This window comes from Neovison vison, chromosome 9 (genome assembly GCF_020171115.1).
Source record: "Neovison vison isolate M4711 chromosome 9, ASM_NN_V1, whole genome shotgun sequence".
Classification (NCBI taxonomy): domain Eukaryota; kingdom Metazoa; phylum Chordata; class Mammalia; order Carnivora; family Mustelidae; genus Neogale; species Neogale vison.
The window spans coordinates 5,519,311-5,536,521 of record NC_058099.1 but is presented as its reverse complement, the minus strand read 5'-3'; the positions used below and the strand labels follow the sequence as shown (position 1 = coordinate 5,536,521).

Below are 17,211 nucleotides of genomic sequence, written 5' to 3'. Positions count from 1 at the left end.
GGCACCGGCCACATCGCTGGCCCCAGGGGCCATGGGTGGCTTGTGCCACAGGACTGGGCCACACTGGCCTAGGTCTAAGCTCCTCAGAGGTCACTTGGACCTCAGGCTGCAAAAGATTTGCCTTCTAAGCTCTGACAGGGCCCTCGGGGAGTGGGGGGTCCCTTTTTTTTCCATCTTTCTTTCTTTCATGCTTTTTTAAGTGGAACATTGTACCACTTGCTGGCTGGGGGTGGCCTGGAGCTAAGGCGCTTCACTGATCCCTTCGGACCCCAAACACTGGGCAGCTGAGAAGTCCTCGGAGGTGGCCGCGAACTGGCCGCCTGCAGACGGGTGACCACAGGGGCTTTCTTCTGACCCCCACTCTCTCGGTTCCCACAGTAGCTTGGGGGTGTCCTGTTTCTGAATCTTTGTCCATAGAGGGCAAGGCAAGGGGGGGAGGCGGAGGGCCACAGCTGGTTTCTGGGAGCTCCCAGGGCCGGGGCTTCTTATTCTAAGGCAGGGGGCAGGGGTGGGGGTTGCCCAGGACAGCTCACCAGCAGAGGCAGGGGCCCAGCTGGCTCCAGGGCTGGGTGGGGGCTCTTCCTGGGGACCTGCCTTTCCACCTCCAGGCTGATGGAGCTCCTGTGAATGAGCTCAGTGCCCCCAGTCAGGCTCCCACTCCCCCTCCTTCCCCACCCCAAGCGGCTCTGGGGAGCAGAGGGAGAGAAAGCAAGAGGAATGGGTAGAGAGCACCGTCTGTTGTCCAGGCCTCCCGTCCCGGAGCAGGAGCATCTGAAGCCCTGTGCATCCCCTCTGAGTCCCCAGGCCATGGGAGTGGGTGTACTGGCCTTGCCAGCAAGAAACACAAGGCCTGTCAAGGTTGAACCCCAAGTCTCAGAGAGACGGAAGCCCAGAAGGACAGGGACCCAACTAGGGGATGCAGGGCCTTCCTGCCACGGAGCCCGGGCCACCCCCAGTGTAGCCGGTCCTGTCCTTCCCCTGCCTAGTGGGGCACCTCTGCCCGGCCCGCATGGGCTGTATCCTCGCTGGAGACCCCAGGTGAGCAGTGGGTGTCCCAGGCCCCTCAGCACAGAGGCTGGCTCTGCCGGGTCAAGGGCCCGCAGAAGCCAACATCCGGGCTCTCCCACCACCTGACCCCTTGCCCCGCACCCAGGTCATCGCCCCCTGGAGGATGCCCGAGTTCTACAACCGGTTCCAGGGCCGCAATGATCTGATGGAGTATGCAAAGGTATGGCTGCGTCTCCCAAAACACCCTCAGCCCTTGCCTGCTGCCCCCAGGGGCCTAGCCCTCTTGAGGGGCTGACCGGACCAGTCGTACCAGGCTGGGGGGCGATCCCCGTTCTGGGGGGATGGTAGGAGGGGGTGGGGGGTTGGGGGGGGTTACTGAATCTCTGCCCCTGCTGACCCTGCCCACTGCGGCTCAGTGGCACCTGTTCCCGGAGGGGCGGCCCCCGCAGAGGTGCGGTCACTGCCTGGGCTGGGCATCTCCATGGAGAGTCCTCAGTCTGCCTCCCCTTCTCCCGCCGCCCCTGTGGGAGGTGTGAGGGAGGTGCTCTCCGGCCGGCAATTACGGGGCTGCTCATTGTCCCCAGCTCTCTGCCGGGGACAGGTAGGCGCTCCGAGGGGCCTTGGCAGACAAAGGCTTTTGTCGAGCCAACCCTTTTGAAGTACAAGTTGCAATAAAACATATTAGAAGTTTTGCATCAAAGGTCCTTAGCCGCTCCCCGGGGTCCCTTTCTTTTTAGCGACTCGATGGCAGCCCTTGACAAACAGCCTCAATCAATCAGACCGGGGAAAAGCAACTCGGTGCACACACCAGAAAATTGCTCGGGTTTTAAATAGCAGTCACCGGGGCTGGCTGTGAGCTCCTGCAGCAGCCAAGGTGCCGCGTGGCAGGGGACGCGGCGGGGACCCAGCCCGGCCCCGGCCGCCAGCATCCCATTAAGACCTGGAGGGCTTGGAGGAAAGATCTCCTGTACCATCTGTTGTTTTATTATTAAGAGGGGAGTTTACAAGAGCAAGCCCATATGTTGCCAAACAAATTGTCAAATCGCAGAGCTATTAAGAGAACCGGGGTGGGTAAGGCTTCCCACCCCCCTTCGTCTCCTTGAGACAGAATATGGAGCCTCAGTTCATCTTTAAGAATAATGAATTGGAACCCCCGCCCCGTTTCCATTCTCACGACGGCACTCCTGGTTCAAGAGAGGGCCGGGGTGACCCGTGCCTTGCCCTTCGTTTCCGTTAAGCCCCAAACAAAAGCGACTCCTGGTGTTGTCCCAGCAAAGATGAATTTCAGGCGTGTTGTGGGCCCGCCTTCCCAGATTTTGGGGGAGAAGTCCCTTCACGGAGCTTCCGTCCCCCGTAATCTTGGAGCAGGAAAGCATGGTGAGGAGAGGGGCCCTGGCGGGGTGGGGGCGGGGTGTGTGGGGGGGGTCCCGGGCCTCGGAGCCTCCCTGGGCAGCTGGTACCGCATTGAGCTCTGGGGAACCTGGGCACACTCAGGGAGGCCGCGTCTCTGCACCCAGGAAATGACCAGAATGACTGAGCAGCAAGCGGGCTTTGTCCGAAATGCAGAATCAGACAGCTGATTCTGCCAAGACAGAAATCAATGGCACTTTGAAAACCCCCTGCTTTCAAGACCCGCAAGTTGCCAAGGCCAGAAGGTGCGGTAGGAGAGCCACACACACATCCACTCCACTCTCCCCCGCCTCCATCATCCTGTCGTAAGCATCGTCACCGTAATTAATTTCTTTTAAAAAGGCCAGCGGACGAGACGAGGGAGGGGGCTGGAAGGCAGGGCCGTTGCCTGTGTACTTGTGGGAAGGTGGTTTTGTTTTCTGTCCTCAACTGCAGTCAGAGTTTCTTGATGGGGGTGGTGCAGGCGGGGACAAAAATCTCTCTGGTCAAGGGACTATTTCTGGCGTGCGTGTGTGTCTCTTGCTGCGGAGGACAGCTGCCCAACCTGTCCCTCGCGCCTTCCTCCCCGCCTCCCCTCCTTGCTCCCACCACGACAGTGGAGGCCCCGTGGGAAGGAAGGCGAAAGTGTTTCCAAGCCCCCCCCCCAAAACAAAGGCTGCGGGCAACCCATCTGCTGGCTCTCTGGGCCCCCAGCCCTGGGGTTCCAGCTCTTGCCCGAAGTCTTGGTCACAACTCGGGAGGGGGGGAGGTGAGTGCCCCCCCCCGATATTGAGCAGCCTCTAAATGAGGTGTCCCTCTTTGCGCATGTGGCTTAAATTGAGGAGTACACAAATCCCAGAATAGACTTGGACTATCTTTTAATGCAATTCCCCAGGTAAAGCTTAAAAAAAAAAAAAGAAAGAAAGAAACCCTGCATCTGGAGGGTTTTAGCTTCATTTATTTTGAAATCTTAAGGTGGTGATGAAGGAAACCTGGAGGATGCTGGAGGCCTCCTGTGGCGGGACTGAGGGCAGATCATGTGTGGCCCCGACAGGAGAGACAGGGTGATGCTGGTGGGGGCCACAGGGACCGGGGCTGGCCAGGTTCTAGGACCCTGGGTTGGGGGGTGGGGCAAGGTGCTGAAAGGGGCTTGGGAAGCAAAGCGTCTGGTCTCACTGCCTTACAGAGGCCTGGCAGGGCCACTTAGCTGCCTTGTGCCCCATAAGAAAGGGGAGGGGAAAGCAGAATGTAATGTGCATGTTGGATTCCAACCAGGTGTTAAGCCGGGACAGCACAGGGGGGCTAAGAGGTCAGCCTTGTCTTTAATCCCAAAGGCTGAGTGAGGTGGGCCTTCAGAGTGATCACCAACACCCTTCAGACCCAGGGTCAAGGTTGGGATGAGTTTTCTCCTTGAACAATGGATTGAACCATTTGGGAAGCCAGGCGTAATTGGAACCACTAGGGGAGGCTAGAGCCGGTAGGGGCTGTAGCTGGGATGTTCCTTAAAGGGTTGCAGAGTCATGTGGTGATTGTGCAAGGCAGGAGGACAGGAGTGGCTCCAGAACGTGCCAGGGGGGTACCGTAAACAGGTGCCAGGAGCTAGGAGCCCTTTCCCCAGGCAATACTGAGTACCGTGCGGGCGCGCACCTCGGTTGAGATCTATGGTGGAAGTTTGGGCCCTTCCCACCCCCCAGCTCATGGGGGTCGTAGAGGGGTGGGGTCAGCAAGTGGGAAGCCTCTGGGACACTGTCTGGCACACCCTAGTGCTTCAGGGCCCATGAAGTATAGACTCAGAGAATCTTCTGGAAGGAACCTCCAAGGTCAGTGTCCACTCCATGATATCTTAGACACAGAGCCTTGTAGTTTCTGCACGGGCGTGTCCAGTAATGGGGCCCTTGCTCATTCCCCAGGCAGCCAGGGGTGTGGGGAGGGGAAGGAGATGGAGGGGCGCCCGGCTCAACTGCACGAGGACCAGAGTTTGGGGAATGTCCACAGCCTCATAAGAAAACCAAGGCAGCTGGGCATGGCTCTCAGGCCACCTTCAAGCTGCCTCACGCTGGCCCCGTCTCACTTCTCACCCACAGCAACACGGAATCCCCATCCCGGTCACCCCCAAGAACCCATGGAGCATGGACGAGAACCTCATGCACATCAGGTAAGCGAGACATCCCACCTGTGCGCTGCGCTGCCCCACATCTGGGAGCACCTGCCTCCCCAGAGCACCTGTAGCCTTGGTAGTGGTCTCCTCCTGCCCCTCACCCCGTGCTCCCTGCTGCTGCTGCTCAGTCCCTGCAGGGCTGGGGCGGGGTGGGGGCTGGTGTCAGGGGCTAGATAATAGGCACCTGCCCTTGGCTGAGGTATCAGGGAGGGCTTCTCGAAGGAAGTGATATTTGAGATGAAAACTTCAAGGATGAGAAGGGACTGACTGTCCAAAGTACGAGGGGGAGGGTGTGTTTAAGGCAGAGAGAACAGCATGTATGAAGCCCCCTGCCCATGGGAAGCCCCAGGCTCCTTGCAACCTCAGCGCCCACAGCCAACTGGGGGAGCCCCAAAATGTTCCGGGTGGGGTTAGCTGCAGTTGCTCTGCCAGAGAAAGAAGGGCAGACCAAGCTTATGTTGGGGAGGGTGTCTCCCTGCCCCTCCCCACCTGATCCCCTGTCTTCCTCTTCCCCCTTACAGTTATGAGGCTGGAATCCTGGAGAACCCCAAGGTAAGCCCCCCACCCCCGCCGTCTCCTGTGAACAGCGCTACCCGTCTTTGGTGGTAGCGAGTCCCTGCCGATGCCGTCTGATGTGATGGTAGCCTAATTTGAAATTTCACGGGGGCCGGGTGTGGGCCTGGGGCCGACCCTTCCCCCAGCCCCTCCTCCGCCTGCCTACTCCAAGCTGCTGCGTTTCGAGACCCCCCCACCCCCCCACCATACTCTTTCTAATTGCCACTGGGATGAATAGGGGAAGGAAATATTTCAGGGCAGCATGGAGAGAGTGTGTGATTGTAAGACAATAAAGAAGCAATTAGGCAGATGAGACACTTGTGGGAGGGCCCCCAGCCTGTGCCTACCAGCTCTCAGGCTGCTCCTGCTGCACTGGGGTTGGGGGGTGGGGGGGGCCGGTGGCACAGATTAGAGCCTCAGGACCCATTTGTCTGGGTTTGTGTTCCGCAGCCGCCCCAGGCAGGCCGCCCTGATCCCCTGTCCCCAACCTCATAGACTGGCCAGGCTGGGCCTCGGCCCTGTTTGAAGTTTAGGATTTCTGTCCCTGGGGGGGTTTCCCTTTGTATCTCCCGCTGCCACCATGGAAGATGGGGTGGGGGTGGGGGTCCGGCAGGACGAAATCCATCCTGGGAAGAGAAAAATCTCTTTGTCCCTGAGGGAATGTTTCTCCCGTCCCTGGCTCAGCCCCACACCCAGGGCGGCTGGTTTGGGGGTGGGGTGGGCTGCTTGTCTGACGTTCGGGAAGAAGTGTGCTCGGGCAGCTGGGCCTGGGGGATCCAAGAAGGCCAGCTGGAGGGCAGGACGCCCCCGTGGTGTTGGGGAGAGTGAGAGAGCTGGAGCCCGGCCCGGGGGTCCTGGGTTGGCTCCAGCAGGGACCCAGCCGCCCGGTCAGCGTTAGTGACCGTGAAACAGCTACCAGCAGCCGATTCTGGGACGAGGCCTGGGTTTATAGCATTTTCTTGGCTTACTTTCCTTGGCTGCTGGCTGTACGCGCCCTCGTCTTATGGGCGAGGAAACCGAGAAACCAAGGCCCAGAGAAGTGACTCACCCCATATCTCTCAGGAGCCGGCCCTCCTGCCTCTGCGGTGCCCCCCAACGCCGCGCCGCCACCCCCCCCCGCCCTGCCGCCCCACGATCCACTCTGCCCAACCGTGTCACTCAAGAGAGCCCGCACCCTTGCCCCCTGGGGGCTGATGGCCCCATGGGGCTGCTGCCTGCTGGCCACAGGTTTTTCCAGTTCATGCTCTGCTGACCCCACGACACTCAGGCCAGCCACCCCTAATTAGCCAGTCAGTCAGCACCGAGGGGGGCGGGCGAGGCTGAGCCCTGCAGAGGCCAAGCTGCACACGGGCCGGGCCGCACAGGCCGGCTGTCCGGCTGTCCGCTCTACCCCCCTCCCAACATCCCGTAGCACTCTCACGGGGACGGGGGAGCAGGGCGCGGCCAGAGGGGAAATGGCCCCTGGGGCCAGGGCTGGGGGTCCAGATGGCTCTGTGACCCTGGGCAGGTTTTTCCCTTCCGGCCTCCTGTCTCAGGAAGGCGGTGGTTGGATGAGTTGGTGCCAAAGAGAGTCTGTTCAAGGATTCTGCCATCGAGTGATCAAGGTGGCAAGGTTGATGCATCAGTCACCCTGAGATAAGAAACCAGGTCTGCATCCCGACGCTTCCACTTACTGCTGTGCACTCTTGGGCAAGTTACGCAGCCTCTCTTGAGTCTCTGATTCCTCCTGCACACAGTGGGACAACCCAGCCCCTCCCTTCTGCAGCACAGAAAGCTCTTGGCCTATCCCTCCACCTCAGTTCTGGATAGAGCCAGGGGTCCCTCTCTGCCTCCTCAGGCAGGCTCAGATTGTTTCTGGAGAAAAGGGCCAAGATCCTCCCAGGACCCCTCCCCTGGGGCAGGGAAGGCTGGGCTGGGTGTGAGAGAGGGGAAACCTCATTCCCACTGAGAAGCTCGGAGTGAGGCTGAAGAACCCAGGCTCTGGCTTCCTGGGCTGCCCTCCTTTGTCAGGGAGCACCCCCAGGCTAAGCCTCAGGACCCTCCCTTGCATCCCGGGGTCCCCCCACCCCCCAGCCTGGTGGACATGGTCCTCCGGATCTCTGGAGTTAGGAGGCAGTCACTAGGGGCTCTGTGTTACCCTCCAGAAGGAGAGTTCCTGCGCACCCCCGCCCCACCGCCCTGGCCCCCTCGGGAGGAGATGGGGAGACAGGGCTTAAGGGAACCCGGTGCCCCCTCCCCCTCTCCAAAAAAAGCCCCGAGACCTGCCGAAGGGAGGGTCTGAAGGCAGATGGTGGAGCCATTTTCTGCCTCCGTGAGGGCTGATTGAAGGGCAATGAGGCAGCTAATGCGAAGAAAGATAGAAATTTACTTGCTTTAACTTCATACGGCACCGAGTGAAAGAGTTCATTCAGTTGCCGGGCCGCCATATCTGACGGATGAATAAACCATTTGCGGCATCGATCATGCCTCTACATCATGGTTTAGTTCATGGGCCATTTGCTTCCAATTTCTCCTTCTCAGCCCTGTTTCATGCTTTCTTTCGTCCTCTCCCCCCCCCACCCCACCCCCACTTTCTCTCTCTCTTTTTTTCTTCCCTCTCTTCCCTCCCCCCAACACCCCCCCCAGATGACATTGGAAGTGAGCCCTCCCGCTGGGTTGGATAAATAGAGGGTATTGATACTCGGCAACAAACTATTTGTCATTTGAACTGGGCTTTTAGGAGGGAGAGTAAAAAGAAGGCAGGCGCCCAGCCACCTCGGAATGCAAAGCAAATGTCACTTTATTTCTATTTAGTTATTTTATTTAATCGGCGCTGTCAGGGTGTCGGAAGCCACGCCAGCTGCCTCCGACGTGCACCGTGGAGTGCGTGTCGCCCGTCCCGCGGGTCTGCCCACCTCCTCTCTCCTTCCAAGGGCAGGCCCGCTCCTCCGTTTGGGGCTTCCTGGAGAAGCGTGGCGGGAGAAGGTCAGGCGGGCAGGTGGAGACGGGAAGCAGCTGTGGGTGGAGGTGTGGGGGCTGGCCGTGCCGCTACCCTGTCGCTACCCTGTTTTGAGTTCCTCCTGGGCAGGGGGCTGGCAGTGTGCCCCCCACCCCCCGCCGGGCAGGCAGGGAAAGGGGCTTGAAGTCACGTTCGACACCCAGAGACCCAAGCCCTGATTCACTTTGCCTTTTGGCCAAGGGTGGTTGGTCGTCGGGCCTGTCTGTGCCCAAGGAATCCAGTGCTTGGCGGACCCAGCCGGGCCTGGGGGAGCTCGGCATCTCTCTGAAACCACCCGAACCCTGTCCCCATCATTAATGATGCTGGCTGTCTCTGGCCAAAGCCCTTGGTGCTGTTTCTTAGCCCTTAGGTTTCTAAAGTGGCTGGGAAACAGCAGGGGGTGATGGAAAGAGCACTGAACAGGGAGTCCAGAGTCCCCACACAGTGGGGCTTCCACACTACTGGGGGCAGGCACTATGGTGTGGTCAAGCCACTTCTTGGCCTTGGTTTTCCACCCGGTCCATGGAGGCTTCGGGTGTAGGGTCCCTAAGGACCCTTTCCCTCTTTGGGTCTGTCTTTGGGGCCAGTTCTGGGTCCTTATTCCCACTGGACAAATAGAAACATGAAGAGATGCAGCTGGTCCCACATCACACAGCAGCCGGGAGGTGCCGGGTCCACCACAGGCCACTGTCTGAGCTCAGACGTTAGAGCTAGAAGGCCCAGCCGTCGCCCTTGCCTGGGACCGAGATGTGCCTAGGGGTGCGGGAGCCAGGGTGGCTGGTCACCTGGACGTAGAGCCAGCAAGTGAAGTGACCACAGGTGAGGGACCCAGGGCACTTCTACTCACCAGGCCTCCTGCCTCCTGGTGGGGTCGGGGGCTCTTCTGGGAGGCCCTACCCGGAGTCCGTTCCAGCTCCCATCCCCGCCTGCAGAGCAGACTCTGGCTCGCACCTGGTCCTCCCTGGCGTTTTCTTAAGTAATGTTCATGTCCAGTAAAAACTATAAAAACTCTCTATATGCTTAAGGTGTAAGTAAGGCCGTCAAGGGGAGGCATCCTTTCACCATTTGCAGGTGAGGAAAACAGGCCCAAGGAAGTAAAGCAATTTGGCCAAGGCCCCACCACTGGGGACCTTGACTTCCTGGCTTGGGGGATGTTTTAGACCACTCTAAAATCCCGCACATATTTGCGGCTGGCCTTGGGGTTCCCTGCCCTGTACTGGGTCATGGCCTGCACTGAATGCACTCTTGGAGCGGGGGGACCCCCCTTGGCCTATATTTCTTCACTTATAGATAAGGTGACAGCACTTGACCTTCTTACCCAGCGGGGCTGCTGTGAGCCCAAAGGAAGCCGCAGATGGACGGAAAGTAACAAGCGAATGTCCACAGGTTCTCGAAAGCAAAGATTTAAGGAATGGCCTACCCCAGGGCTTCCCAGGTGGGAACAGCTGGGCCCCGAGGTGCCTACAGCAGAGACAGAGCAGTCAGGCCGAGAGGTGCCCCCCAACCTCCTTGGTGGCCAGGGTCCAAGCACAGCTCGGGGGGCCCCTGGGCCTTGGGCTTTGGGTGCCGGGAGGGACTTGGAGAGCTCCAGGCAGCCAGTGGCCCCCTCTACACGCTGCATCAAGACGAGAGGCCCGTTTTCCAACACGCCCAAGGAAAAATATACATAAAGGTTGATGTGTTTTCAAATGGGTTTTTGCTTTGCTCTTCTCTTTTCTCCCTGTGAGTATTAACCTCGAGGACCCCGGGGACGGCTCGGCTCGCCAGAGCACCTGCTGGGGTCACGCGTAGTCATTAGCTTTGCGGTCAGTGCAGAATAAACCCCATTTCCCCGCGCCTGGGAGAGCGAGCGCCCGCTCCCCGGAGGCCCACGGCTGTCTCGCTCCTCCAAACTCACACTTTTCTTGCCTGACTTGTTCCTCCGCTGCTATTCTACCTCCAGCTGTGGGGGCGTCGAAGAAAAAGATGAGATCAAGTTGAGGGGAAAAATTGTCTGATTTCTTGAGCCCTTTGTTTCCCAGGCCCCTGGCAAGCGGGCCGGCTTCGGGCTGGGGGCTGGGAGGGCCCCTGGCAAGTGGGGGCCGGCTTCGGGCTGGGGACGGGGAGGCCCACGGGTCTGTGTCAGTCAGTGGCAGGTGCCACAACCCCTGGTTCTGGGGAAGGAGTGCAGATCTCTGTGGGAGGTGGGGTGCAGGGTGTGCAGGGACCTCGGGGCACGGCTCGGCTCCGGACACCCCATCCTCCAGCCTCTTTCTGTCTTTTGTCAGAACCAAGCGCCTCCAGGCCTCTACACAAAGACCCAGGACCCCGCCAAAGCCCCCAACAGCCCTGACATCCTTGAGATCGAGTTCAAGAAAGGTAGGTGCCCACCTGTCGGGACTCTTTGCCCTCTGCTGGGAGCCTGGGCACGAGCCCACTGCATCCCTCCTGTGTTTCTGGAAGTCAGAGCTCAGGCGGGGGCTTCAGGGACTCCTAACCACCCCTTTCCCAGGACGGCGTGGTCCGTGGAAGCCTCCAGACTTGAAAGGAAAGCACCTTCAGCCGCCCATCACGTGGGCTCATGGACACCAGGTCTGGAGTGAGAGATTCCAGTCCCTAAGCGGTGACTTGCCAGTTGCTTTGGGACTTTGGACAGTCACTCAGCTTTCGTGGGCCCCACTGTCCTCTTCTGTAAACCGGGGATAAAAACACCGGCCGCCTGGCATTTTCACAGGATAGAATGTGGTCTGTAAGGCATGTGTCCTGTCCTGGGCCCTGGCACCAAGGAGAGGTGCTCAGTAAATGGTGGGTCTTAGAGAGCCTGCCTCGGGGGCCCCTCTGACCCCCAGCTAAAGCCTCAGCTAGACCTACACCATACAACTACCCCTCCAGCCCGAGTTCAAAAACTGCCAGTGTTTTTGCTCCCTTTGGCCATGGGTGGGTGTCCTGATCTCCTTATCTCTGCTGCTATCAACAAGACGTGTTTGCTGGCCTGACCTGAATGCCCAGTCTTGAGCCTGGCACCAGGCACACCTCTTGCCATGGAGGACGGAGAGGAATGCAAGGTGTGCCTGGTGATGAGAAGGGCAGGACCAGGCTCAGAGTGAGGGCTCAGGGCACCCAAGGAGAGGACTTATCCTGGCAGCTGGAGAAATCAGGGAGGCTTCCTGAAGGAGGTGGTGCTAGGCAGGACCTAGAGGACCCAGGAGGAGGTGTGAGGTCATCCCAAGCCTGGACAGGGAGGATGGACAGTCCATCCACAAGCCCATCCACAAGCCGACTGCCTGGGCTAGAACAGAGCAGAGGGAGGGGGACTCGTCCCCTCCCAAGGGACCTCAGGGACGGAGGATGGGGAATGGGAAGCGGGGGTGCAGATCCCTGCCCTCACTCATCCTGCTGTGACCATGAGGCCCCTCTGGGCCTTGGGCTCACTTGCCTCTAAAATAGGCCAAAGAAATGATGCTCACAGGTGTCGAGTACGGTGTGCGGAGGGAGCGGGGAGCGGAGTCTGTTCGTGTTTGAATAACGTGCCTATTTCTGGCCTTTCCCGAGAGACGGGCCAAACCAGTGGGCATGTCCATGGCTCCCCCCATCCGTTCAAGCTGTTGAATTTCACACCACTTGCAGACCCAAGGGTCCATGGGCTGGGGCCCCTGACTGGAGCTGGAGCCCCGAATGCCCACTTTGTCTGACCTGGGCCGGGTCCGCAGGCATGGGGCATCCCCGGGCATCATCTCGGAGAAGGTAGCAGGATGGCCCCTGGTGGCACCTCCGACGGGTCCCCTCAGGGAGCCTGGGTGAGGGTGGGAGGTGGGCAGGAGGCAGCGGGGGTCTCGGACACAAGGCTCTGGCAGCCTTTCCTCCAGATATAGGGCAGCCCGAAGGGCTGAGCCGGAGAAGAAACGTGATCCATTTTAATGATTTGGGGACCGTCTGGAAAAAAAAAAAAAAATAGACAGGAGGAGCCGTTCCCGACTACTCCCATTCACCCACTAGTTAATTTATTTGAAGTTTTAATCTAATTATTAACTATTTTAAAGGCTAAGAGGCTTTCTCCGGCAGCAGCACCAACAATGTCGGCTCCTCTCTGGGGCAGGCCCCATCCACGGCCCCTGCGAAGGCCATAATAGGACCGGGAGGGAGAGAAAGGGAGAGGGGAGAGGCGGGCAGTGGCGAGAGGGGCTTAAGGTTCATTATTGGGCAGACTTACATTTAATAGCAATTTACAACCAAGTTATAAAACCCCTGGAAATGGGGGTGAAGAATGGCGAGGTGACACGCCTTGAGGGAAGCCCCTCCAAGCGGCGCCTGGCTTAATAAAGACTCGAAAGCCGCTATTGAGGCCTGATTGGCACCCGGTTGCTGGTACATGGTAATGAGCTGGGCAGATGGGTGGAGGATTATCCGCCAACTTTGAACAGCTTTCCTTTGTCACTGTTACAGCTCTCTTGTTAGCCCCCTAATACATTTATTGCTCATTTCACACCGCTCAAGAAAGTGCCCCTTGCTATTCAAAGTCAACCCTGAACCCACCCACTGCCCCCCTCCCTGCCACCCCCCTTGACTCAGCCCTGCTCTCCCCTCCGCGAGCGGCAGCCGCCTCCCTCCTGCCCTCCTGCCACCCCAGACCCGACTTCTCAGAATTCACCGCTGCCTCCGACCCCTCGGCTGCCCTAGCGGGCACCGCTGCACCCCAGCCATCAGCCGGCTGGGGCTGGTCTGAGGTGCGGGGTCGGGAGCTGGTTGGGGGGGGGCGCTGGGGTCCCCCCGACGGCGTGGCAGGGGCCGCGAGGGCGTGCGCGCCTGTGCAAGCGGGGGCGCGCGCACGAGCTGGAGCTCCGCGGCACCTCGGCCAGGAGGCCTGGGTAGCTGGTGGGACAGAAGGTGCCCGGCGGAAGACAATGGTGGAGCGTGAAATTCAATTAGTTCAGGGCTGGTTCCAATTTCACAGCCCCTAAATGCAAAAGGGACGGAGAGAATGGGAAGGGTGGGGGGGCACGTTTTTATTGCATTTTCCCTTTCATTCTGGGGGGGCGTTCTCGCCCCTTCTCTCCCTCCAGCAGGCCCCAACCTGCACAGGGCTTTTCAAGGAGTCATTTGGAGTCCATATCTGTCAGATCCATTTAAGGCGTTGCGGGCGGAGGGAGAGGGCGGGGTGGCAGGCAGCGAGCCCCTGCCCGCTGGCCCACTGCCCTCTCCTCCCGCCCTAGGGGTCCCCGTGAAGGTGACCAACGTCAAGGACGGCACCACCCACCGCACATCCCTGGAGCTCTTCATGTACCTGAATGAAGTCGCGTGAGTGCCCACGGCCGGCCAGGCCTTCCTGGAAGCTAACCGCCCCCCACCCCGTGGCTAGCGCTGGCACTGGGTGGCGGGTGGGGGGGGGCATTATGCCTGATGCTCACGGCCTGAAGCTCAGGGACTGAGAAGGCCAAGCGGCCTCGGTGTAGCCCACAGGCATGGGGTCTCCCGGTTTGATGGGAGCCTCTGGTGGCCTTCAGCCTTGGAAGGTTAATAACCCCCCTGCCGCCCCCCCCCCCCCCCCCCCCCCCCCCCCCCCCCGCCACAGGGTCTGCCACCCCTAGGGATGGTCCAACTAGAGCTTCTGAGCTTCCTGCCAGACCTGAGAACCCAGACAGCAGGAGAGAGCAGTGGTTAGGGCTGGTGCCACGCAAGGCCGTAGAGGAGAGCCAACCCATTGTGTGACACAGGCAGTCCTCTCCCTCGCTGGGTCTCAGTTTCCCCACCTGCCCAGTGAGCCGTTGAAGTGGGTGACCTGGCTTTTTTGCGTCTTTGGCCCCGGGATGGTGCCTGACGCCCTGAGCGGGGCTCCAGCGTCCTGCCCCCGAGAGCCCAGCCAGGTGGGTGGCATCTGACCCAAGTCCTCGCAGCAGCCGTGACAGCCCATGGTTCTCAGGGACCCGTTCTCCCCCCAGGGGCAAGCACGGCGTGGGCCGCATTGACATCGTGGAGAACCGCTTCATTGGGATGAAGTCCCGAGGTGAGTCTGCTCACCGCCCTTGGGGGCGTGTCTCAGCTCCCGGAGACCCCAGAGGCCCTTCAGAATCCCCCCCCCCATTTGGGTGTTGCTATGGGGGTGACTCTGGGCTCACTCCTTCCCCCACCAGACGCAGTTTCTCCCCTGGGAGGTGAAGATAGTGGGCCCTTCGCCACTGACTCTCAAGGGCACGATGAGAAGCGCTGTCCTGAGCATGTGAGGAGGAACCTGGGGGTTCAGGAGGGGCTTGGAGGAGAGGGGAGGCCAGGGACCGGCCCGGAGGCCGGGCTCTCCTGTGTCCTGGGTGCGTCGGCCAGGTTTGGAGGCTGACCCTGCAGGGCCAATTTCACGGTCATTAAGGCTGCCCTGAGGCGGTGACAAGCCCGGCAGGGCAGGAGTCCCGCCAGGGGTGGGTGCTGTGGGCTGCGCTGGTGGTGGGAGCCGGCCAGGGCCCGTCCCAGGCAGGGCACAGGCTGGGTGGGGCTTGGCCTCTGTGTGGAGCCCCTGCCAGGACTGTCACCGCCTCCCGGATGGACCGGGAGTGAAGAGAACTCTGGTGCCAACCAAGCAGGTGCCTCTATGCTCTCTTATTAACCAGAGCCCATGGGTTTCTGTCGGTCCCTTGCCAGGTCATCAGACCACACCCTCCCCTCCCAGACTCAGTTTCCCCATATGAGGGGATCTCCTATCCAGAGAGCCAATGGCACCCTTAGAACAGGGTGCTGGTCCGGCAGACAGGAAGTGGGGGTCCTCACGAAAGCTCGCCCTGCCCTGCACGACGCTGACCTCTGACTTGTCACCTCTGGGCCCCATTTCCCCAAGTGTGATGTGGTGGCCCTGGGCATGGGGGTCAGATCCTTCTGACTCTGACCTGTTTGGATTTATCGTGAAAGGTGTGGGGAGGGGGGAAGTGAAGCGGCCACTTTGCCTCTTTCCTGTGAGTTGGGTTTTTTCCCTCCTCAACACAGCTACTGTCTGGGAGAAGCAACCTAATTGAAACTCTCGGGCAAGGCCTTGTCAGAACAATGTAATTAATCAGCTGCTCCCTTCTGTCCTCAGTAAACCTTTGCCTCCTACCTGTATTAATATCTGATTAAAGGTCCCTTTGTCTCAGTCTGCCCTTGGGAGACGACACAGTGTAAATCATACAAGGCACACCAGAGAGGAACCTTGGGGAGCCACAGACCAGCGCCATCATTTTACAGGAGGGGAAACCAAGGCCAGGGCTGATGCCCTGACCCACCCAGGCACAGAGTGGAGGCTAAGAGCTAGAACTCTGGGGTGGGGTAGATCTCGGTTCCAGCCCATGTTTGATCGTGGCGTCCAGTGCAGGGGAGATGCCCCATAAACAGCAGTGGCCCCAGGGGCAGGCAGAAGGGTCAGAGGCAGCCTATGCCCTCTGGGAGCTCAGAGGTGTCCTCGATGGCACCTGCCATCATGCCTGTCCCCGCACCATCACTGACTGACTGTGGCTGTGTCCCAGCGGTACGGGTAGTTATACCAATGGACCAGGATTGCACTTGTGAAAATGAATTGCCTTGCCGGGTAAGGATGGGCCCAAGGTCACTCCGTGAAATGCCATCCTGCTGGGTAGGGACAGTCGGGTAAACTTGAACTGAAGGGGTGGTGATGAAGGCCTGAGCTAGGCTGTGCCGCGAAGGCTTCCTGGAGGTGGTGGCAGGAGAGGAGTCTGGTAGATGTGGAAAGGAGAGAATGGATCAGGAACATTCTGGAAGATTGGGAGAGAAGGTGGGGGGTCCCCTGAGGTGGTTTATAAGGGCTGAAGGGGACTGAGCCCCTGGAGCCTAAGGGAGGCACATGCAGAGGGTCTGGGCTCTGGTGGCAGACGTGAGTCCCCATCTTGGCCCCAGCACCACCGCAAAAGAAACTTAGCCTCCTAGAGCCTCAGTTTCTTCATCTGTGAAATGGGTTGTTGTATGGATCAAATACAGAGTGCTCTGAATGGTAGACTACTACCTTTTCCCCAGAGCTGGGCGGCGTCGTCACCCCTGAAGTTCAGAGCCTTGAGTCTGGCAGTCAGCTCTGACTCCCTTGACTTCTAACCACCCCCCAAAACCCCACCAAGGGAAAGGTTCCTGGAGCACGGCCTTTGCAGTGCCCAGGTACTCTATGTGTACCTGTGGGCGGGCTGTCCCTACTTGCAGGGAATTTAGCCTGAGGGTTGTACAGTCCTTGGGGAAAACAGGATTCGGACTCCTAGGAGCTTGCTGTGTGACCTTAGCATGTTACTTGCCCTCTCTGTGGCTCCAACTTATCAAAGGTGAGGTGACACCAGGTGATCTTCCCCCGGAAGTTGTAACTGGCCTGTTTTGTTATTTGGGTTAGAGGGGTAAGAGAGGAGGGTTGCTTCATGAGTTTAGGGTGATGTCCTGTTTTCATGTCTCCGCTCTGAGTAATTCATCATGAGGAAGCTTGAGCAGGCGCAGTAAATGAGGGTGTTGGGGGTGTCCACGTCCCACAATTTTTATTAAGTCTACGGTAGTGGGAGAAGCTGTTAATTGTCAATGATGTTGAGGGCAGACCAGGAAGATGCTGGTGTCCGTACCTCCGTATACGAGGGGGAGATGGCCTTTGTATTGATCTTACAAAGCTCGTAATTGAAACTCGTTAAATGGCTTGTATTTTTTTGAGGGGGGGGTGCAGGGGGGAGGTGGGTGGGGAGTTGGGCAGTGTTAGTGCCCCGAGTCTGGGGTGGTCACGGGGTCAGAGGGCCAGGGGGCTGGGGCAGCTGCAGATGGAGTCGCTCTTGCTGTATTGTGGCTGTTCGCATGGTCATTACCACATTATCTTTTTAACTCCGGAGGGGGGCTAATTAAGTGAAGTAAATGAAATCAGTGGGGAGGAGAAGGGGGGGCAGGGCAGGCAGGAGGGAAGTGGGGAAGGAGCCAGCTCCTGTCCTTCCGCTCACCTTCTCCCTCCTTTAGCCTGCTTGGCTCTCTCCTTAGCCCCCAGTCCTGCCCCTGCCGGTCTCACCTCTGCCTGCCGCTCCCTCTTCCCTCTAGGGACTCCCTCCCCTCCTCCTCTTTGCCTACTTCTCCTCTTCTCTCCCCGTCCCTCTCTCCTCCACCCTTCCCATCTATCTCCCACTCTCCCCTCCTACCTCACTTCCTCCTGACTCTTCCACTT

At 59.4% G+C, this 17,211-nt stretch overlaps 1 protein-coding gene across 1 annotated transcript in view; it reads left to right on the top strand.

The window, feature by feature from the left end:
• Positions 1-17,211, top strand: part of ASS1 (argininosuccinate synthase 1) — a 52,035-nt gene that overhangs the window by 19,582 nt on the left and 15,242 nt on the right. Inside the window, exons 7-12 of the mRNA XM_044264680.1 lie at positions 1,154-1,228; positions 4,482-4,552; positions 5,077-5,107; positions 10,355-10,445; positions 13,277-13,361; positions 14,003-14,067. Of these exons, the coding sequence (XP_044120615.1) occupies positions 1,154-1,228; positions 4,482-4,552; positions 5,077-5,107; positions 10,355-10,445; positions 13,277-13,361; positions 14,003-14,067 (418 nt within the window). The remainder of the gene's footprint in view (positions 1-1,153; positions 1,229-4,481; positions 4,553-5,076; positions 5,108-10,354; positions 10,446-13,276; positions 13,362-14,002; positions 14,068-17,211) is intronic.